At 42.8% G+C, this 24,259-nt stretch overlaps 1 protein-coding gene across 1 annotated transcript in view; it reads right to left on the minus strand.

The window, feature by feature from the left end:
- The window catches only part of slc1a7b (solute carrier family 1 member 7b), a 103,738-nt gene that overhangs the window by 5,411 nt on the left and 74,068 nt on the right, over positions 1-24,259 (minus strand). The window contains exons 4-9 of the mRNA XM_046300565.1: positions 15,437-15,479; positions 15,049-15,283; positions 14,505-14,604; positions 13,940-14,173; positions 8,434-8,628; positions 365-499 (exon numbers count right to left, since the gene is read on the minus strand). Coding sequence (XP_046156521.1) covers positions 365-499; positions 8,434-8,628; positions 13,940-14,173; positions 14,505-14,604; positions 15,049-15,283; positions 15,437-15,479 — 942 coding nt within the window. The remainder of the gene's footprint in view (positions 1-364; positions 500-8,433; positions 8,629-13,939; positions 14,174-14,504; positions 14,605-15,048; positions 15,284-15,436; positions 15,480-24,259) is intronic.

Below are 24,259 nucleotides of genomic sequence, written 5' to 3' on the forward strand. Positions count from 1 at the left end.
GAAGTCGTAAGATGTCTATCTTATGCTAGCAAGAAATTGCATAGCAAGAGCATCAACTTTCAGTAGACAGGCGAGGTGCTAGTACACTCAACTGAAAAGGAACTCAAAGTATATAGTATATACTCATTAAGTATGGGTTAGTATGGGTATTCAAACACAGCTCAAGATTTTCTACATGAGACCGAATCGAGCCAGTCAGACAGATGTGTAGCATCTGAATAATGCTACACAAACAAACTCTCTCTCACACCACTTCAGAAATAATCATTGATGCATCCCACACACACAAAATGTCACATAACATGGAATGGGAAAACAATTTTAAGACTGACAGAAGAGGAAGTGGATCCCATATGGTACTCACAATGCCCAATCCACTGCAATGATGAGAGTGATGTCATCAGTTGGCAACCCAACAGATGTTAGCACGATCACCATAGTGACCAGACCAGCCTGTGGAATTCCTGCAGCACCGATGCTGGCTGCTGTGGCAGTGATGCTGGAAGACAGAGGGAGTTGGGGTAAACACCATTATACCATACTCTATACAATAACTGATGTAGCACAAAGAGTTCACTACTAGTTTCTCCATACTTAACAACACCACTTAGACATGGCTCCTCCAGTTTTATGTATACTATCATACCACCATAAATGCATGCCCAATACAGTGCTTCTAAGCAGGATCCTCACCTGGATATTGGAAAAGAGCCCATATCTATAAGTTCATATTGTACTTTGTTACTTATTGTCAATGTGGCATAATGTTGCCATATTTTGCATTGCCTGACATGAACCATAATATTTGAATGAACCGTTGTTACATTTGAAGCACATAGAAAGTAGCCCTTTGAAATACAAGCACAAAGGGACTAAACTGCATCTTCCTGTCTAAAGCTACATAACATACGATACACATAGTCTCCATTTTGAAAGCAGGTTGTTTTTATGTGTGACATAATATTAGTGGGAATCATCAACTGCTTTCCTGGTTGGTACTGGGGTACTGTTGAAGTAAAGTTTTACGATTTCAAAGGGATTAGCGCTATTCTCTGATTCACATTGATATTATGAAACACACTTAAAGACAACCAAGACAATCCTGCTTTGAAAATGGAGTCTGTGTGAGTTGTGCATGTTATGTACTGTAGCTTTAGACAGGAAGATGGAGTTTAGTTCCTTCATGCTTTTAGCCTTGTTTGTTGTTTGTTGAAAATAGAGACGCAATTCCATCTACTATAATAGCATTAAGCTGGGGTCCCTATGGCAGGGAGGGGATTCAAGGCCAAAACACGACCGGGCTGAAAAACACAGGGACATTCTATTTTGATCCCCAATTACTTTGCACTATCCTGCTTTCCTCTGCCATCACTGAGCACTTTACTCTCTCTGTCCATCTCCCTCTTCCTCTTCCTCTCTCTCTATTTCTCTCTCTATTTCTCTCTCTCTCTCTCTCTCTCTCTCTCTCTCTCTCTCTCTCTCTCTCTCTCTCTTCTCTCTCTATTTCTCTCTCTCTCTCTCTCTCTCTCTCTCTCTCTCTCTCTCTCTCTCTCTCTCTCTCTCTCTCTCTCTCTCTGTCTCTCTCTCTCTCTCTCTCTCTCTCTCTCTCTCTCTCTCTCTCTCTCTCTCTCTCTCTCTCTCTCTCTCTCTCTCTCTCTCTCTCTCTCTCTCTCTCTCTCTCTCTCTCTCTCTCTCTCTCTCTCTCTCTCTCTCCATCTCTCTCTCTCTCTCTCTCTCTCTCTCTCTCTCTCTCTCTCTCTCTCTCTCTCTCTCTCTCTCTCTCTCTCTCTCTCTCTCTCTCTCTCTCTCTCTCTCTCTCTCTCTCTCTCTCTCTCTCTGTCTATCTCTCTCCATCTCTCTCTCTCTCTCTCTCTCTCTCTCTCTCTCTCTCTCTCTCTCTCTCTCTCTCTCTCTCTCTCTCTCTCTGTCTCTCTCTCTGTCTATCTCTCTCTGTCTATCTCTCTGTCCATCTCTCTCTCTCTCTCTCTCTCTCTCTCTCTCTCTCTCTCTCTCTCTCTCTCTCTCTCTCTCTCTCTCTCTCTCTCTCTCTGTCTGCCCATCTCCCTCTTCCTCTCTCTCTATTTCTCTCTCTCTCTGTCTCTCTCTCTGTCTCTGTCTCTGTCTCTGTCTCTGTCTCTGTCTCTCTGTCTATCTCTCTGTCTATCTCTCTGTCCATCTCTCTGTCCATCTCTCTCTCTCTCTCTCTCTCTCTCTCTCTCTTTCTTTCTCTCTCTATATCTGTCCATCTCCCTCTTCCTCTCTCTCTATTTCTCTCTATTTTTCTCTCTCTCGCTCTCTCCCTCTCTCCCTCTGTCTCTCTGTCTCTCTGTCTCTCTGTCTCTCTGTCTCTCTGTCTCTGTCTCTGTCTCTGTCTCTGTCTCTGTCTCTGTCTCTGTCTCTGTCTCTGTCTCTCTCTCTCTCTCTCTCTCTCTCTCTCTCTCTCTCTCTCTCTCTCTCTCTCTCTCTCTCCTCTCTCTCCCTCTCTCCCTGTCTCTCTGTCTCTCTGTCTCTCTGTCTCTGTCTCTGTCTCTGTCTCTGTCTCTGTCTCTGTCTCTCTCTCTCTCTCTCTCTCTCTCTCTCTCTCTCTCTCTCTCTCTCTCTCTCTCTCTCTCTCTCTCTCTCTCTCTCTCTCTCTCTCTCTCTCTCTCTCTCTCTCTCTCTCTCTCTCTCTCTCTCTCTCTCTCTCTCTCTCTCTCTTTCTGTGGAACAGTAGCTCCTCACCCTTATCCCCCCCCCCGTTCTTTCTACCCCTACCATGCTCTCTTTCACATCCAGTGTACTTTATGCATAGTCCATCTGTTCATCTAATTCAGGAATGGGCAACTTTGATGGGGGTGGGGGCCACAAAAAATCTGAACTCCCACCCTCCCCAACGTGTTGCGAGCAAACCATTTTTGAAACATGTGGCTTATATTAATGCCATTATACATTAGAGAACCGTGTACAGTGTGCCACTGTATTTTGCCTGGAAGAACATCTAAAAGTATATTTTACTCAGCTGATGATCACCCTTTAAATCAATGTAGCATATCACCATCACCTCCCTGCTAGTAGGAGACACCCAGTATGCTATAGGCAAGGATGGGCAACTCCAGTCCTCGGAGGCCAGCTTAGAATGCAGTTAGTTTAATCAGCTGTGTTTGCTCGGGATGGGGGAAAAGTGTGACACAACTCCGGCACCCCAACTCCGGTCCCTTGGAGTTGCCCATCCCAAATATAGTTAATTTATGATAGTGACTGGAATCAGTAACTAACATTTAACATTTAAGTAACTAACACACGCCCAATATTTCAGTTTTTGATTTGTTAAAAAAGTTTGAAATATCCAATAAATGTCGTTCCACTTCATGATTGTGTCCCACTTGTTGTTGATTCTTCACAAAAAATACAGTTTTATATCTTTATGTTTGAAGCCTGAAATGTGGCAAAAGGTCTCAATGTTCAAGGGGGCCGAATACTTTCGCAAGGCACTGTAAATACTCTCCATGTGGGCTAACCGCAGCCACCTCAAATTGTATTTGTCACATACACATACACATGTTTAGCAGATGTTAATGCGAGATGTTAATGCGAGTGTAGCGAAATGCTTGTGCTTCTAGTTCCGACAATGCAGTAATACCTAACAAGTAATCCAACCTAACAATTTCACAACTACCTTATACATTCTGTATACTTCCGGCCCGACACTGTGTTAACAACCCTCCAGGCAAGCTTCAATGCCATACAACTCTCCTTCCGTGGCCTCCAATTGCTCTTAAATACAAGTTAAACTAAATGCATGCTCTTCAACCGATCGCTACCTGCACCTACCCGCCTGTCCAACATCACTACTCTGGACGGCTCTGACTTAGAATATGTGGACAACTACAAATACTTAGGTGTCTGGTTAGACTGTAAACTCTCCTTCCAGACCCATATCAAACATCTCCAATCCAAAGTTAAATCTAGAATTGACTTCCTATTTCGCAACAAAGCATCCTTCACTCATGCTGCCAAACATACCCTTGTAAAACTGACCATCCTACCAATCCTCGACTTTGGCGATGTCATTTACAAAATAGCCTCCAATACCCTACTCAACAAATTGGATGCAGTCTATCACAGTGCAATCCGTTTTGTCACCAAAGCCCCATATACTACCCACCATTGCGACCTGTACGCTCTCGTTGGCTGGCCCTCGCTTCATACTCGTCGCCAAACCCACTGGCTCCATGTCATCTACAAGACCCTACTAGGTAAAGTCCCCCCTTATCTCAGCTCGCTGGTCACCATAGCATCTCCCACCTGTAGCACACGCTCCAGCAGGTATATCTCTCTAGTCACCCCCAAAACCAATTCTTTCTTTGGCCGCCTCTCCTTCCAGTTCTCTGCTGCCAATGACTGGAACGAACTACAAAAATCTCTGAAACTGGAAACACTTATCTCCCTCACTAGCTTTAAGCACCAACTGTCAGAGCATCTTACAGATTACTGCACCTGTACATAGCCCACCTATAATTTAGCCCAAACAACTACCTCTTTCCCTACTGTATTTCATTTATTTATTTTGCTCCTTTGCACCCCATTATTTTTATTTCTACTTTGCACATTATTCCATTGCAAAACTACCATTCCAGTGTTTTACTTGCTATATTGTATTTACTTTGACACCATGGCCTTTTTGCCTTTACCTCCCTTCTCACCTAATTTGCTCACATTGTATATAGACTTGTTTATACTGTATTATTGACTGTATGTTTGTTTTACTCCATGTGTAACTCTGTGTCGTTGTATCTGTCGAACTGCTTTGCTTTATCTTGGCCAGGTCGCAATTGTAAATGAGAACTTGTTCTCAACTTGCCTACCTGGTTAAATAAAGGTGAAATTAAAAACAAATAAATAAATAAATACACAAGTGTGAAATAATGAATAAGAATATGTACATAAAAATATATGAATGAGTGATGGCTGAAAGCCATAGGCAAGATTTAGTAGATGGTATAGAGTACAGTATATACATATGAGATGAGTAATGTAGGGTATGTAAACATTATATAAAGTGGCATTGTTTAAAGTGGCTAGTGATACATTTATTACATCAAGATGGAAAGATGCAGTAGATGGTATAGAGTACAGTATATACATACGAGATGAGTAATGTAGGGTATGTAAACATGATATAAAGTGGCATTGTTTAAAGTAGCTAGTGATACATTTATTACATCAATGTTTCCATTATTTAAGTGGCTAGAGCTGAGTCAGTATGTTGGCAGCAGCCACTCAATGTTAGTGATGGCTGTATAACAGTCTGATGGCCTTGAGATAGAAGCTGTTTTTCATTCTCTCGGTCCCCGCTTTGATGCACCTGTTCTGACCTCGCCTTCTGAGGGCCCTCACCTCCTTCCTGTAGGCCATCTCGTCGTTGTCGGTAATCAAGCCTACCACTGTAGTGTCGTCTGCAAACTTGATGATTGAGTTGGAGGCGTGCATGGCCACGCAGTCGTGGGTGAACAGGGAGTACAGGAGAGGGCTGAGAACACACCCTTGTGGGGCCCCAGTGTTGAGGATCAGCGGGGTGGAGATGTTGTTACCTACCCTCACCACTTGGGGCGACCCGTTAGGAAGCCCAGGACCCAGTTGCCCAGGGCTGGGTCGAGACCCAGGGTCTCGAGCTTAATGGCGAGTTTGGAGGGTACTATGGTGTCAAATGCTGAGCTGTAGTCGATGAACATACCTTACATAGGTATTACTCTTGTCCAGATGGGTTAGAGCAGTGTGCAGTGTGATTGCGATTGCGTTGTCTGTGGACCTATTGGGGTGGTAAGCAAATTGGAGTGGGTCTAGGGTGTCAGGTAGGGTGGAGGTGATATGGTCCTTGACTAGTCTCTCAAAGAACTTCATGATGACGAAAGTGAGTGTTGCGGGGTGGTAGTCATTTAGCTCAGTTACCTTAGCTTTCTTGGGAATAGGAACAATGGTGGCCTTCTTGAAGCATGTGGGAACAGCAAACTGGGATAAGGATTGATTGAATATGTCCGTAAACACAGCAGCCAGCCAGCTGCGCATGCTCTGAGGACGTGGCTAGTGATGCCGCCTGGGCCAGCAGCCTTGCGAGGGTTAACATGTTTAAATGCTTTGCTCACGTTGGCTGCAGTGAAGGAGAGCCCACAGGTTTTGGTAGCGGGCCGTGTCAGTGCCACTGTATTGTCCTCAAAGCGACCAAAGAAGTTGTTTAGTCTGTCTGGGAGAAAGACATCGTGGTCCGCGATGGGGCTTGTCTTTTTTTGTAGTCCGTGATTGACTGTAGACCCTGCCACATACCTCTCGTGTCTGAGCCGTTGAATTGCAACTCTACTTTGTCTCTATACTGACGCTTACCTTGTTTGATTGCCTTGCGGAGGGAACAGCTACACTGTTTGTATTCGGGTCATGTTTCCGGTCACCTTGCCCTGATTAAAAGCAGTGGTTCGAGCTTTCAGTTTTGCGCGAATGCTGCCATCAATGCACGGTTTCTGGTTGGGGAATGTTTTAATAGATGCTGTGTGTACATCACCGATGCACTTGCTAATAAACTCGCTCACCGAATCAGCGTATTCATCAATGTTGTTGTTCGACGCTATGCGGAACATAACCCAGTCCACATGATCAAAGCAATCTTGGAGCGTGGAATCCAATTGATCGGACCAGAGTTGAACAGACCTGAGCGCGGGTGTTTCCTGTTTTAGTTTCTGTCTATTGGCTGGGAGCAACAAAATGGAGTCGTGGTCAGCTTTTCCCAAAGGAGGGCAGGGGAGGGCCTTATATGCGTTGCGGAAGTTAGAATAACAATGATCCAGGGTTTTTCCAGCCCGGGTTGCGCAATCGATATGCTGATAGAATTTAGGGAGCCTTGTTTTCAAATTAGCCTTGTTAAAATCCCCAGCTCAATAAATGCAGCCTCAGGATATGTGGTTTCCAGTTTACATATAGTTGAATTAAGTTCTTTCAGGGCCATCAATGTGTCTGCTTGGGGGGAATATACACGACTGTGATTATGATCGAAGAGAATTTTCTTGGTAGATAATGCGGTCGGCATTTGATTGTGAGGAATTCTAAGTTAGGTGAACAAAAGGACTTGAGTTCCTGTATCTTGTTATGATCACGCCACGTCTGTGAGTACAACAGAACTCATATGGCATGCAAAAACCTGAGAAAAATCCAACCAGGAAGTGGGAAATCTGAGGTTTATAGTTTTTCAAAGCTTAGCCTACCAAATATACAGTGGGATATGGATACAGTTGCACTTCCTACAGCATCCACTAGATGTCAACCGTCTTTAGAAACTTGAATGAGGATTCTTGTATAAAGGAGGGGCTCATGAGAGCTGTTTGAGTCAGTGGTCTGGCAGAGTTCCTTGGTCTCATGACGCGCGCTCCCGACTGAGTTAGCTCTCGTTCCATGGCTTTTCTAAAGACATAGCAATTCTCCGGTTGGAAGCTTATTGATGATTTATTTTAAAAACATCCTAAAGATTGATTCCATACATCGTTTGAAATGTTTCTACGACCTGTAACGGAACTTTTCAAGTCTTTGTCTGGACGAAATGCTTGCTCCTCATGAAGATGGATTACTGGGCTGATCACGCTAACAACAAGTGGCTAAATGATGGGTTTTATGGAACTTTATGGAACAAATCAGTAATTTATTGTCAAACTGGGATTCCTGGGAGTGCCTTCTGATGAAGATCATCAAAGGTAAGTGAATATTTATAGTGTTTTTTCTAGCTTCTGTTGACGCCAAAATGGTGGATATTCCTCTGGCTGTTTTGGGTTCTCAGCACCGTTCTTAGATTATGCTTTTTTTTTAAACGTTTAAAAAAAATCTGACACAGCGGTTGAATAGAGGATAAGTCTATCTTTAATTCTGTGAATAACACTTGCATCTTTTATCAATGTTTATTGTGAGTATTTCTGCAAAATCACCGGATGTTTTGGAATCAAAACATTACTGCACGTAACGCGCCAATGTAAACTGAGATTTTTCGATATAAATATGCACATTATCGAACAAAACCTACATGTCTTGTGTAACATGATGTCCTATGAGTGTCATCTGACAGCTGATCATCAAAGGTTAGTGATTCATTTTATCTATATTTCTGCTTTTTGTGACTCCTATCTTTGGCTGGAAAATGGCCTTGTGTGTTTTTGTGACTTGACTCTGACCTAACATAATCATATGTTGTGCTTTATCTGTAAAGCATTTTTGAAATCGGACACGATGGGAGATTAAAAATATGTTTATCTTTCATTTGCTGTATTGGACTTGTTAATGTGTGAAAGTTACATATTTCGAAAAAATATTTTTGAATTTCGCGCACTGCCTTCTCAGTGGAATGTTGTCGCCCTAGAAAGGCTAAAAGGGTTCTGTAAAAGATAGTCTATACTATAAAAGCTGTCCATTTCTCCCTGTTACCTGATGGTAATGATCTGTCCAAAGTCCAGCTCGTAGTTATTGACCTGGGCGATGAAGATGGCAGCCACGGCCTCGTAGAGCGCCGTCCCGTCCATGTTGATGGTGGCACCCACGGGGAGCACGAAGCGGATAATGCGTCTGTCGATGTGGTTGTTCTCCAGGAGGCACTTGAAGGTGATAGGCAGCGTTGCAGAGCTGGGGAGAAATAGAGAGACAGAGGAGGACAATATTAGAGCTGGGGAGAGATGGAGGAAGACAACACCGAGTTGAAGGTGGCAGAGCTGTAGAGAGATATAGGAAGACATCATAGAGCTAAAGATGATGGCAGTGTGGCAGATCTGTGGAGAGTTAAAGGAAGACATCATAGAGCTAAAGGTGAGGGAAGTGTGGCAGATCTGTGGAGAGATAAAGGAAGACATCATAGAGCTATAGATGATGGAAGTGTGGCAGATCTGTGGAGAGATAAAGGAAGACATCATAGAGCTATAGATGAGGGAAGTGTGGCAGATCTGTGGAGAGCTGGAGGAGGATGACACATCAAAGGTAAACAGGAAATGAAGTCATAAGGCAGGTTATTTGTGCATTTTATTGCCATCTGACATAACCACCAGTTCTTTTTATTTCAATATATAAAGAGATGTGTACTTCATTATGTTAAAAGAGCTTAGAAGAGCAAACAATTACTATGAACCTTTATTCTGCTTTGGGGAGAACAGATGGTGCATTTACAGCAGCTGTTACGTTTCATGATTAACTCCAAAATAACCCCCTTATGAAACTTAGGAAACATGCAGAATTACTTCGCCATAAATGTCCAGTCCAGCACAGAGCAAGTTGAGATGTAATGTTTGGTTCTTCTTTGGATGTCTGTCTGCTCAACCTGTCAGTGGACAGACATGAAGGTTACACACACACGCACACGCACACGCACACGCACACGCACACGCACACACACACGCACACACACACACACACACACACACACACACACACACACACACACACACACACACACACACACACACACACACACACACACACACACACACACACACACACACACACACACACACACACACACACACACACACACAGTCTTCCGCAGCTAACCTTTTGGGGACATACAGTTCAGTCCCATTCAAAATCCTATTTTCCCTAAACCTAACGCTAACCCTACCCTTAACCCTTAAGGTTGCAAGTTCAAACCCACAAGCTGACAAGGTACAAATCTGTCGTTCTGCCCCTGAACAGGCAGTTAACCCACTGTTCCTAGGCCGTCATTGAAAATAAGAATTTGTTCTTAACTAACTTGCCTAGTTAAATAAAGATAAATAACCCTAACCTTGGTGAACAGCCCACACCTACAGTTGAAGTCAGATGTTTACATACACTTGGATTTGAGTAATGAAAGCTATTTTTTCAACCACTCCAAATTTCTTGTTAATTTATTTCACATACTTAAAATAAAGTGGTGATACTAACTGACCTAAAACAGGGATTTTTTACTAGGATTAAATGTCAGGAATTGTGAAAAACTGAGTTTAAATGTATTTGGCTAAGGTGTATGTAAACCTCCGACTTCAACTGTATTCTTAACCCTTTCCCGATTCTGGGTCCGTATCCCTATCCCCCCATCCTATCCCTGCCGTCCACCTTCATACCTTTCCCAGACCCTCTGTTCCTATCCTTCCAACAGATACAGAACCTCAGATTATACCCCTCATCAGCACCTTCTCAGACATTAACAGAATCCTTCATCCCAGACTTAAAGCCCCATTCACCCAAACACAATATACATTTCCCCCACACCAGGAATTCAGACCAATATCAGCATTCTGCAGAAAACCCAACCTAAGGGATCTCTTAGTCTATGCAAAATGTTCCAATAAACCCAGTCCTACACTACCTATTGAACAACAGTACTATAACTCCCACACACAGCTCCCGTTTCCTCCAACACTCACCTCTCACCTCCCTTCTACCTCTCCTTAATAAAGAGATACTCTTTTTTTGACACCACACTCCAAAAAGCAAGTCCTGCTGGCTCTAGTTTTTAGTGACTGCATAACTTCTTTTTATAATAAACATGAATGTGTTGAAAATTCCAGATTGTTTGCATAGTCAACTTACGCACAGATCTGACACACACACCTACCATACCAGACATGCCAACATGGGGTCTTTTCACAGTCCCCAGGTCCAGAACAAATTCAAGAAAGCATGCAGGACTATATAGAGCCATTATTACATGAAACTCCCTTCCATCTCATATTGCTCAAATGAACAGCAAACCTGGTTTCAAAAAGCAGATAAAGCAACACCTCACGGCACAACACCTCTCCCCTATTTGACCTAGATAGTTTTTGTGTATGTATTGATATGTAGGCTATGTGTGCTGTTTTTAAATGTCCTTGAGCTGTTCTTGTCTATTAATGTTCTGTATTATGTCATGTTTCATGTTTCATCCTAATAAAATACCAAATACCTCCTTTCACCCCCCTCTTCTCCCCTTCTTCCTCTTCCATCCATCCTCTCACCCCCTTCCTCTCACTTCCGTTCTCTCACCTCCCTCTCCCCTCCCCTCCCCCTCCCCTCCTCTCGCATCTCACCTCCCTCCTCTCTCCTCTATCCTCCCTCCTCCCTCCTCTCACCCACCCTCTCCCCCTCTCCCCCTCTTTCCACATCTCACCTCCCTCCTCTCACCTCCCTCTTCTCTTCTCCCTCCTCTCACCTCCCACTTCCCTCTTCTCTCCTCCCTCCTCCCTTTTTCTCTCCTTTTACCTCCCTCTTCTCTCCTCCCTCCTCCATATTCTCTCCTCCCTCCTCTCATCCCCCTCCTTTCACCTCCCTCCTCTCTCTTCCCTCCTCTCCCCTCCCTCTTCTCTCCTCATCTTCCTCCTCACCCCCTCCTCCCTCCTCTCACCTCCCTCCTCACTCCTATCTTCTCCCTGCTCTCTCCTTCCCCCTCCCACCTCCCTCTTCTCTCCCCTCCCCTCCCCTCCTCTCGCATCTCACCTCCCTCCTCTCACCTCCCACTTCCCTCTTCTCTCCTCCCTCCTCCCTTTCTCTCCTTTTACCTCCCTCTTCTCTCCTCCCTCCTCCATATTCTCTCCTCCCTCCTCTCATCCCCCTCCTTTCACCTCCCTCCTCTCTCTTCCCTCCTCTCCCCTCCCTCTTCTCTCCTCATCTTCCTCCTCACCCCCTCCTCCCTCCTCTCACCTCCCTCCTATCTTCTCCCTGCTCTCTCCTTCCTCCACCCTCCCAGTCTGACAAGTGTTTTAACTCTGGAAACATACAATGTGTGGCATCTGAAATATCTGGGATGTTGTGTGTGTGTGGTATGTGTGTAATTAATTGCATGAATAGAATCTTAACCTTGGAGTTAAACACATTATAGCCTCTAGCCTATTCATGAATGCGTTTTACCTCATTGTCATGTTGTACCATGCTTTGATTAGCAGGCTCTTTATTTTTAAAGAAGGGCATATTTGAAGGCTGTTGCTAGGTTATCATAATGAAATGTTAACACGGCAATGGGTACTGTACTTGACTGTTGTTCCGGTTTGGCGCCTTTCTTACATATGTTCTGAAGCCTTTCTTACATCAAACACACTACAGGAACCCACCCCCTTTGTGACATAAAAGGAAGCTCTAGTATATACACTGGGAGAAAAAAAGGGTGATTCAACTTACAATTGTAAGGCAACCAGCTGGAATAGGATTGTGAGTTTGCTCAACATTTGGGACTATATAGCTGAACAAACATACATTCTCAAGTTGAATGTTAGGTTGAGTGAACATACACTGAATGTACAAAACATTAAGGACACCTTCCTAATATTGAGTTGCACCCCCCTCTTTTTCCCTAAGAATAGCCTCAATTAGTCGGGGCATGGACTCTACAAGGTGTCGAAAGCATTCCACAGGGATGCTTTGCCCATGTTGACTCCAATGCTTCCCACAGTAGTGTCAAGTTGGTTGGATGTCCTTTGGGTGGTGGACCATTCTTGATACACACGGGAAACTATTGAGTGTGAAAGCCCCAGCAGCTTTGCAGTTCTCGACACAAACCGGTGCACCTGACACCTACTACCGTACCCTGTTCAAAGAGGGCTCCCGAGTGGCGCAGCAGTCTAAGGTACTGCATCTCAGTACAAGAGGCGTCACTAATCCAGGCTCTATCCCATCCAGTCGTGATTGGGAGTCCCATAGGGACTAGAGGTAGACCGTCATTGTAAATAAGAACTTATTCTTAACTGACTTACCTAGTTATATAAAAACATAAAAAGGCACTTAAATCTTTTATCTTGCCCATTCACCCTCTAAATGGCATACATACATACACAATCCACGTCTCAATTGTCTCAAGGCTGAATAATCCTTCTTGAACTTGTGTCCTCCCCTTCTTCTACACTAATTGAAGTGGATTTAACAAGTGACATCAATAAGGGATCATAGCTTTCACCTGGTCAGTTCACCCTAACAAAGGGGGCTGAAGCTCCTGGTTTACATGCCACATCATGCCTGCAAGTCACAAAGTGATGTGTAATTCCTATTGAGTGAGGATATCCAACTTTTTACTCACGCGCAAACTGCATTGAGAATGATTGCCGGGGTAGGGGAGATCACTTATTGAGACTACCTAAATCAAATCAACTGGAACAGTCATATCAGTAATGGGTGCAATAAGTCCAATAACTAACAGTTTGTATTCATTTAGAAAAATGCTTATTATTTATGTTTGTGTAGCGTAAGATTAATCAACCAATCAATGTACATGCAAAAACACAGGTATTAAAACAAACCATTCTGAAAATCAACCTGGTACAGAGCATGCCTGGAAATATGGTAATGATGGCCATGGTTTTCAGTGGTTTTGAGCAAACAGGGATTTGTCATTTTCCTTAACATGCTTCTTCAAATTCAACTCACTTTGAGCAGAGTTTGTTGAGTAAACAAACTAACATATATTAAGCTAAAATTATTGTATTTTTGAAGTCCACTCAACTCACAAAATAACACTGATTAAGCAATTAGTTAAGTTGGCTTTTTTACACCGCACATGCCCTGAGTCTGATGTCAATGTGTTGCTTAGCAGGACCACTTTCTCCTACTCGACCTCTGCCTCCCAAACACACACAATGACCATCCTGAAACAGTCTTAGCCAGTCCCACCACCAAAAAGCTGGAGACATTTCAGGCTGAGGAGTGAGGTTATAGATGCCCATCTGTTACATGTTCATGAGGAGGCTGTTTCCCCAGCAATGTGCCTTACCTGGAGGATGTTGCCAGGGCGATGAGAAGTGCCTGCAGGATTCCCCAGATGTAGACAAGGGGTTAGGGTAAGGGCTAAGGTTAGGTCTAGGATAAGAGTTAGGTTTGTTGTTGTTATTTAACTGGATGAGGTTTCCAGGGCGGTGAGCAGGGCCTGCAGGATTCCACTGATGTGCATGATGGGTTAAGGGTCAAGGCTAGTTTTAATGTTCGGGTCAGAGTTGTTGTTTACCTAGAGGATGTTGCCAGGGCGATGAGCAGGGCCTGCAGGATGCCCCTGATGTAGACGATGGGGCTCTTCTTGGTGATGAAGAAGTACATGGCCGGGAGGATGAAGAGCCCATGGAGGATCAGACCAAAGACCACCGTGACAGCGTAGAAACCCAGCTTCTTACCCATGGCCGACGGATCACTCATCTCCAGGATCTTACCGGCCACCAGGAACACGATGCCGAATGGGAAGTACCTAGTCAGGAAAGGAGGAGCAGGGTCAGAGGTCATACACCCAGCCATACAGAATTAATAACAAGGATCCTGGACACTATTCCGTGGACACTATTCCATATTTACTGCACACATTTTGGCAGTAGCGCACTACGTAGAGAAATCGGTTGCCATTTCAGATGCAACCCGAGGGTGATGGGCTGTCTGTGATTAATGCAGGTAGAAATGTCTGTGATGTCTCCACTTTCATGTGTTACGGTTAGGACTTGGAGTTTTTCCTGATAAGGATCACTTCATATGGTCTGGTTAAAACTCTATGTCTTAGTTGCTGTATAGTGTAGTCAAATCTTTACCAGATGACGATAGCAACAATCTTCAGGACAGCCTCGTTCAGGCTCTGGCAGAAGTTGACCAAGGCGCTTCCGTTAGGCCCCATCCTGCCCAGCATTATACCTGTCAAAATAAACAGCATGTCAGTGATGCAGGACAGGACGCTGCTCACATAGTACATATCACTAGACATCAACTGAGAAAAGTGCTAATTTCTGCCGACAGTGATTTAGTCCTTGCTTGACATCTGAACTTGGTCAAATACAAAAACAACAATGTAATGTAAGCAAAAGACTTCAGGAAATGTCACAAATAATAGTGATGAAGACAGAGTGGCTCAGTTGGTAAGGTGAATGCACCAATTTGTAAGTCGCTCTGGATAAGAGCGTCTGCTAAATGACTTAAATGTAAATGTAAATGTATAATGCCAGGGTTGTGGGTTTGATTCCCAAGGTGGCCCAGTATGGATGAAGAACAAAGCATGAAAATCTATGCAGTCCCTAAGTTGCTCTGCATACGAGTGTCTGCTAAATGAATGAAATGTAAAATAAAGTGTTTATTTATTACCCATAGTGGCTGAGAAGATGACGATTCCAAGGACGTTCATTCCGTCACTGGTTCCCGGTAATGTTTTGAAGTATACGTCTGGGGGAGGAGTCAGGTCCAAGGAGAAGTTCTGGAGCTCTGTTCCGTTGTCGTCCTGGATACCGTATATGAGTGCTCGCCTTGTGGTGGACTCTGATAGGCTCTGACTCACTGTGGCCTTCGGCGTTTTCATAATGGGAACACTTCTCGTCCGGTACTGTTCACATGAAGTAGAGCAGAGAACAGGGACGATTAAAGATTATTCCTGGTTTACTTCCTTAATTAGACGACAGAGAAAGAAACATGAACTCAATAGAGACACACAGAGCATGAAGTCCTACAGGAAAGCGTATGATTTAAAGGGGCTCACCTGTTGAAATGTGGCTTGAACTAAGTTAGCTGGAAACATGTTGCTGGAAGGGAAAGAGAACAAAAATATACAGTACCAGTCAAACGTTTGGACACCCCTTCTCATTCAAGGGTTTTTCTTTATTTATATTACTATTTAGAGAAATCAAATGTCACTGGTCACATACACATATTTAGAAGACGTTACTGCGGGTGTAGTGAAATGCGTGTGTTCCTAGCTCCAACAGTGCAGTAGTATCTAACAATTCACAACAATACACACAAATCTAAAAGTAAAAGAAAGGAATTAGGAAATATATAAATATTAGATAGTGTCTTTGACTAAAATACAGTAAAATAGAATACAGTATAAATATATACAGTGGGGCAAAAAAGTATTTAGTCAGCCACCAATTGTGCAAGTTCTCCCACTTAAAAATATGAGAGAGGCCTGTAATTTTCATCATAGGTACACTTCAACTATGACAGACAAAATTAGAAGAAAAAAAATCCAGAAAATCACATTGTAGGATTTTTTATGAATTTATTTGCAAATTATGGTGAAAAATAAGTATTTGGTCACCTACAAACAAGCAAGATTTATGGCTCTGGCACTGTATGTGATGATTGAAGCAGTATGCAAACATTATTTGTACATTACTAAAGAGACTAGTGTTCCATTATTAAAGTGGCTAGTGATTCCAAGTCTATGTACATAGGCCATCAGCATCTAAGGTGCAGGGTTGCGTAACCGGGTGGAAGCTGGTTAGTGATGGCAATTTAACAGTCTGATGGCCTTTATATAGAAGCTGTTTTTCATTCTCATCTTCGATGCACCTGTACTGACCTCGCCTTCTGGATGATAACAATTGCACCATCTGTGGATCTATTGAATCCATGAAATAACACATATGGAATCATTTTATAACCAAGAAAGTGTTAAACAAATTACAATGTATTTTTTATTTGAGATTCTTCAAAGCAGCCACCCTTTGCCTTGACAATAGATTTGCACACTCTTGGCATTCTCTCAAGCAGCTTCACCTGGAATGCTTTTCCAACAGTCTTGAAGGAGTTCCCACATATGCTGAGCACTTGTTGGTGGCTTTTCCTTCGCTCTGCGGTCCAACTCATCCCAAACCATCTCAATTGGGTTGAGTTCGGGTGATTGTGGATGCCAGGTCATCTGATGCAGCACTCCATCACTCTAATTCTTGATCAAATAACCCTTTCACAGGCTGGAGGTGTGTTTGGGTCATTGTCCTGTTGAAAAACAAAGGACAGTCCCACTAAGCGCAAACCGGATTCTGAGGCTGGTAGCTCTAATGAACTTATCCTCTGCAGCAGAGGTAACTCTGGGTCGTCCTTTCCTGTGGCGGTCCTCATGAGAGCCAGTTAAATCATAGTGCTTGATGGTTTTTGCGACTGCACTTGAAGAAACTGTCAAAGTTCTTAAAATTTTCCGCATTGACTGACCTTCATGTCTTAAAGTAATGATGTCATTTCTCTTTGCTTATTTGAGCTGTTCTTGCCATAATATGGACTTGGTATTTTACCAAGTAGGGCTATCTTCTGTACACCACCCATACCTTGTCACAACACAAATGGTTGGCTCAGAAAACCCCACAAATGAACTTTTAACAAGGCACACCTGTTAATTGAAATGCATTCCAGGTGACTACCTCGTGAAGCTGGTTGAGAGAATGCCAAAAGTGTGCAAAGCTGCAATCAAGGCAAAGGGTGGCTACTTTGAAGAATCTCAAATCTCAAATATATTTACATTTGTTTAACACTTTCTTGGTTACTACATCATTCCATATGTGTTATTTCATAGTTTTGATGTCTTCATTATCATTCTACAATGTAGAAAATAGTGAGAAAAAAAAAAACCTTGAATGAGTAGGCGTGTCCAAACTTTTGACTGGTACTGCATACATATAAAAATATACAAAAAACCTTATTAAGTCATTTTATTTTATCTGTTCAATGTCAATCGCAAAACTACATGATATCGCACAATTATTTTTGTAAAGGTTTATTTAGTCCATACATGTGTAAAGAAGCTTCCCCAAGTTGTAACAAACGGACCTGTTCGTAGCTGGATTCTTCACTGGATTCTTCATGAAGTTACCTCTTTGGGTGTGTCATGACGTTGGGTGTGTCATGACATTGCCTCCTTTCCTCCTTCAACTAGGCTGCTGTGGCCAGAGAGACGTCGTAAATTCCTGAGGATCTCCTCATGGACACACAGTATAGAGAGAGTGCATTTTCATAGAGAACAAATGAATTCCTTTCACCTCACAGAACTTGAGGTACGAACAAATTTCATGTTCCGGAGAAAGTATAAAAGATCGGTGAAGAATCCAGCTATGAACTGGTCCGTTTGTTACAACTTGGGGAAGCTCATGGGAGACGGTGCGGCCATATTACCTTAACACTGTTTATATAATAGCCTCAGATATGAGGTTTACATCTAATTGTTGTATAACATGAATGAGTGAGTATGATACTGGTTACACAATTTTACAACGTGATTTTGGACTGTTTAATGAAGGAAAACTCAAAAAGGGAATTGGAGTTAACTAAATCAGAGGACCGCCCCTGAGCCCAGTTAGGGTCAGGCGTCCTGGGACAGCCCTTTTCTGAAATTCCAAATAAAACCCAACTTTGAGAAATGATCATCAGACCATGTTTTTCTCCATTAGGAGGGGACAAAGGTTGTAGACCATTGCTGAATCTTTTAACCATACCACATGGTTAAACTCTTAGACTATCAATACCGACAGAATAAGAACAAGACTTTGATATTAATTACTAGTCTGCAGTTAGGAATTCGGTATCATTGAACATGAAGAACGACAACCGCCGAAACCGCCGATTCTATAACAAAACGAATGAATGTCACTCTGAACTATCCCCTCTAACCAAGACAGAGAGAGAGAGAGAGAGAGAGAGAGAGAGAGAGAGAGAGAGAGAGAGGATGCAACTCTCCAACAGAAACAAACTTTTCACCAGCAATCAAGACGACACACTGAGCATAAATATATATATTGATTGCAATTGTTCCCGAATGAGTGAGCGTTCATGTGCAAAGGATTAGCATTTCAATTGTTATAATTATCACTCTGTAGTGACTTCTTAGTCGACCCCCACTTCCCCTTTTGTCTAACAAGCCGCGATGCCGGTTTAGCCCACTAGGGCACATTCTCCTATCATTTCCTGTAACCACATTTACCGTTTGTTTGTTGGTTTATGCATTTCTGTCAATTACTTAGTTAGTAATAAATACATTATTTAGGACAATTGATGTATGGATGACTCATAGTGAAGACTGGGTTAGTGCAGATAACCAACAATTTACGATGTTTGGAATGAGACTAACGTGAGGTAAAGTAAATAATTCATTAATTCAATGACTAATTGATCAGATAAAATATCTGAAAAGTGATAACCTTGTAATCTGAATATTTTCCTTGGTGCCCAGACTTCCTAGTTAATTACAGTTACATGATTAATCAGTCTAATTGCGTAATACTAATTACAGAGAATCTTTGATAAAAACTATGTCTTCAATTTAATGATAGTAAAGACACGACGCATGTGACTCTTTAGAACCTCATGCACTTTTCACAGAAGCCAGCATTTGCTGTGTGAAAAACAGCCATAAGAATTGTCATACAATTAAATGACATGAACTTCAGGAACTGTTTTATTTGTGATTATCTACAGCACAGCCATTAGTTAAAAAACCAAATGGGAAAGGTTTAACATCCAACACATGTACTGTAGTTTCTTCTGAGTGGGAGAAATAGGCCTTCATCTTCTGTACAGCTCCTGCTCTGTTGTGTTGGATGAACAAAAAGCCTACGGTATAACCTTGTGGTTATATAAATGTTTCTTTCAAAACACAATGTACTGCATTGTGAAAGTAACCTCTTAAGAAGGTTTTCAGATAATATTTTGTTATCCCATTGAAAGTCAGGATGTTCAGTTAAAAATGGTTGACCCTTTGAACTATTGTAAAGAACATTTAGCTTTCCTCAGCTTTTGTTGTTGTGACTGTCTTAACAATGACATTTTCATTGAAATAGTTGAAGTGGTCGAACTGATAACATTAAAACATACCATTATTTTATTATGTTGACATAAAATAGTCTCTTACCTACAAACTATCTTAACTTTTTGTAAACTACCCACCGGCCAAAACCTGGTTAAATCCACGTAATTTCAAGTAAAAAAATGACATGCGATGACATTGAATCAACATGGAAAACTAATTGGATTTGCAAAAAAATTATTCACATAAGGGAATTTAGTATTTTAAGTTCAATGACATGGTGACATTTTTTGTTGATTTCATGTTGAATTCATGTTAGTTGATAACTCAACCAAATGTAAATTAAAACTAGACGTTGAAATGACGTCTGTTCCCGTTGGGTAAGTAATTCTAACTTCTCAGGGCAACAGATCAACTTTCTGAAAACATCTCAAACAGAGACAGAGAGAGAATACACATATCACAATGAAATACCATTCAAATATTTGTCCATTTTCCTGTCAAAAGCCCAGAAGGACACAAAAATGGGACAGAGGCTCCAGGTGCTTTGGTGTGAATAGAATGTCCATGATTCATGTTGTATCTTTCAGCTCCACTCATACGTGTGTGTGTGTGTGTGTGTGTGTGTGTGTGTGTGTGTGTGTGTGTGTGTGTGTGTGTGTGTGTGTGTGTGTGTGTGTGTGTGTGTGTGTGTGTGTGTGTGTGTGTGTGTGTGTGTGTGTGTGTGTGTGTGTGTGTGTGTGTGTGTGTGTGTGTGTGTGTGTGTGTGTGTGTGTGTGTGTGTGTGTGTTTGTGAGTGAGTGAGTGTGAGACATCTGGAACCTCTCAGCCCTCTCAGCTCAAACACTAATACACAAAGTGGACACTCTTTCTGCAGCTTCCATTCAGTCAGATGGAATGTTCAGACATGATGGCGCTCACATAAAGCACACATACAAAGGCAAACAATAGCAAACACAGGGGCTAAAGGAGGTCCATTTGAAAAGTCTACATCTTCCACGCCAGGATTCTGAAAGTGACAAATGTGAGGTGCCACTAACAGGGACATGTCATGAAAGTGAATCATTGCCATACTTCAAAGAGAAGTAGCACCAAACTGGAAGTCTTCCGACTAGCTTGGAAAGACGGTACCGTGCAGTACCGAAGAGCCCTTACTGCTGCTCGATCATCCTATTTTTCTAACTTAATTGAGGAAAATAAGAACAATCCGAAATTCCTTTTTGATACTGTCGCAAAGCTAACTAAAAAGCAGCATTCCCCAAGAGAGGATGACTTTCACTTTAGCAGTGAAAAATTCATGAACTTCTTTGAGGAAAAGATTATTATTATTAGAAAGCAAATTACGGACTCTTCTTTAAACCTGCGTATTCCTCCAAACCTCAGTTGTCCTGAGTCTGCACAACTCTGCCAGGACCTAGGATCAAGAGAGACGCTCAAGTGTTTTAGTACTTTATCTCTTGACACAATGATGAAAATAATCATGGCCTCTAAACCTTCAAGCTGCATACTGGACCCTATTCCAACTAAACTACTGAAAGAGCTGCTTCCTGTGCTTGGCCCTCCTATGTTGAACATAATAAACAGCTCTCTATCCACTGGATGTGTACCAAACTCACTAAAAGTGGCAGTAATAAAGCCTCTCTTGAAAAAGCCAAACCTTGACCCAGAAAATATAAAAAACTATCGGCCTATATCCAATCTTCCATTCCTCTCAAAAATTTTAGAGAAGGCTGTTGCGCAGCAACTCACTGCCTTCCTGAAGACAAACAATGTATACGAAATGCTTCAGTCTGGTTTTAGACCCCATCATAGCACTGAGACGGCACTTGTGAAGGTGGTAAATGACATTTTAATGGCATCGGACCGAGGCTCTGCATCTGTCCTCGTGCTCCTAGACCTTAGTGCTGCTTTTGATACCATCGATCACCACATTCTTTTGGAGAGATTGGAAACCCAAATTGGTCTACACGGACATGTTCTGGCCTGGTTTAGATCTTATCTGTCGGAAAGATATCAGTTTGTCTCTGTGAATGGTTTGTCCTCTGACAAATCAACTGTAAATTTCGGTGTTCCTCAAGGTTCCGTTTTAGGACCACTATTGTTTTCACTATACATTTTACCTCTTGGGGATGTTATTCGAAAACATAATGTTAACTTTCACTGCTATGCGGATGACACACAGCTGTACATTTCAATGAAACATGGTGAAGCCCCAAAATTGCCCTCGCTAGAAGCATGTGTTTCAGACATAAGGAAGTGGATGGCTGCAAACTTTCTACTATTAAACCCGGACAAAACAGAGATGCTTGTTCTAGGTCCCAAGAAACAAAGAGATCTTCTGTTGAATCTGACAATTAATCTTAATGGTTGTACAGTCGTCTCAAATAAAACTGTGAAGGACCTCGGCGTTACTCTGGACCCTGATCTCTCTTTTGAAGAACATATCAAGACCATTTCGAGGACAGCTTTTTTCCATCTACGTAATATTGCAAAAATCAGAAACTTTCTGTCCAAAAATGATGCAGAAAAATTAATCCATGCTTTTGTCACTTCTAGGCTAGACTACTGCAATGCTCTACTTTCCGGCTACCCGGATAAAGCACTAAATAAACTTCAGTTAGTGCTAAATACGGCTACTAGAATCCTGACTAGAACCAAAAAATTTGATCATATTACTCCAGTGCTAGCCTCTCTACACTGGCTTCCTGTCAAAGCAAGGGCTGATTTCAAGGTGTTACTGCTAACCTACAAAGCATTACATGGGCTTGCTCCTACCTATCTCTCTGATTTGGTCCTGCCGTACATACCTACACGTACGCTACGGTCACAAGACACAGGCCTCCTAATTGTCCCTAGAATTTCTAAGCAAACAGCTGGAGGCAGGGCTTTCTCCTATAGAGCTCCATTTTTATGGAACGGTCTGCCTACCCATGTCAGAGACGCAAACTCGGTCTCAACCTTTAAGTCTTTACTGATGACTCATCTCTTCAGTGGGTCATATGATTGAGTGTAGTCTGGCCCAGGAGTGGGAAGGTGAACGGAAAGGCTCTGGAGCAATGAACCACCCTTGCTGTCTCTGCCTGGCCGGTTCCCCTCTTTCCACTGGGATTCTCTGCCTCTAACCCTATTACAGGGGCTGAGTCACTGGCTTACTGGGGCTCTCTCATGCCGTCCCTGCAGGGGGTGCGTCACCTGAGTGGGTTGATTCACTGTTGTGGTCATCCTGTCTGGGTTGGCGCCCCCCCCCCCCTTGGGTTGTGCCACGGCGGAGATCTTTGTGGGCTATACTCAGCCTTGTCTCAGGATGGTAAGTTGGTGGTTGAAGATATCCCTCTAGTGGTGGGGGCTGTGCTTTGGCAAAGTGGGTGGGGTTATATCCTTCATGTTTGGCCCTGTCTGGGGGTGTCCTCGGATGGGGCCACAGTGTCTCCTAACCCCTCCTGTCTCAGCCTCCAGTATTTATGCTGCAGTAGTTTGTGTCGGGGGGCTAGGGTCAGTTTGTTATATCTGGAGTACTTCCCCTGTCCTATTTGGTGTCCTGTGTGAATCTAAGTGTGCGTTCTCTAATTCTCTCCTTCTTTCTTTCTCTCTCTCGGAGGACCTGAGCCCTAGGACCATGCCCCAGGACTACCTGACATGATGACTCCTTGCTGTCCCCAGTCCACCTGGCCATGCTGCTGCTCCAGTTTCAACTGTTCTGCCTTACTATTATTCGACCATGCTGGTCATTTATGAACATTTGAACATCTTGGCCATGTTCTGTTATAATCTCCACCCGGCACAGCCAGAAGAGGACTGGCCACCCCACATATGCTCTCTCTAATTCTCTCTTTCTTTCTCTCTCTCGGAGGACCTGAGCCCTAGGACCGTGCCCCAGGACTACCTGACATGATGACTCCTTGCTGTCCCCAGTCCACCTGACTGTGTTGCTGCTCCAGTTTAAACTGTTCTGCCTTATTATTATTCGACCATGCTGGTCATTTATGAACATTTGAACATCTTGGCCATGTTCTGTTATAATCTCCACCCGGCACAGCCAGAAGAGGACTGGCCACCCCACATAGCCTGGTTCCTCTCTAGGTTTCTTCCTAGGTTTTGGCCTTTCTAGGGAGTTTTTCCTAGCCACCGTGCTTCTCCACCTGCATTGCTTGCTGTTTGGGGTTTTAGGCTGGGTTTCTGTACAGCACTTTGAGATATCAGCTGATGTACGAAGGGCTATATAAATAAAATTGGATTTGATTTGATTTGATTTTAGTGTTTACCATGACATGTAATTTAGCTGCTCCATTCAGTGTGGGACAGACACCTTATGGGGTAAACATTAAGTGGACAGTACTGGACACTATGTGGACGCTATATGTGAACATTTCAGATGTAGGATCTTCATTTTATCACCTGTTGCAACACAACTTTGCTGAGAGTGCTGCAGCACCCCCTGAAAAATCGGAATAAAATAAATAAATATGTATTTACAATATATATATATAAAATTTCACAAAAGGTGTGCGTCCACTGGGCCTTTAATAGTATTGTATTAGCTGACCCATATAGCAGTCTGCAGCGCAGGGAAATACTATTCCCCCTTTGAAGAAATAAATAACAGCACCCCCCCAAAAAAATACCTGAGGCAGCTATTTGCAGGACATTTCAAACTTGTAGTGTATTTGGCATTTAAAAAGGTTTCTGAAGTTTATCAATTCCACTTTGAAATGTGATTTTCTCTTATGAAATTATAATCAACATAATAATTCACATATCCTGTTGCTTCAGGATTACATTACTGCTGTA

This window comes from Oncorhynchus gorbuscha, linkage group LG15, assembly GCF_021184085.1.
Source record: "Oncorhynchus gorbuscha isolate QuinsamMale2020 ecotype Even-year linkage group LG15, OgorEven_v1.0, whole genome shotgun sequence".
Lineage (NCBI taxonomy): Eukaryota > Metazoa > Chordata > Actinopteri > Salmoniformes > Salmonidae > Oncorhynchus > Oncorhynchus gorbuscha.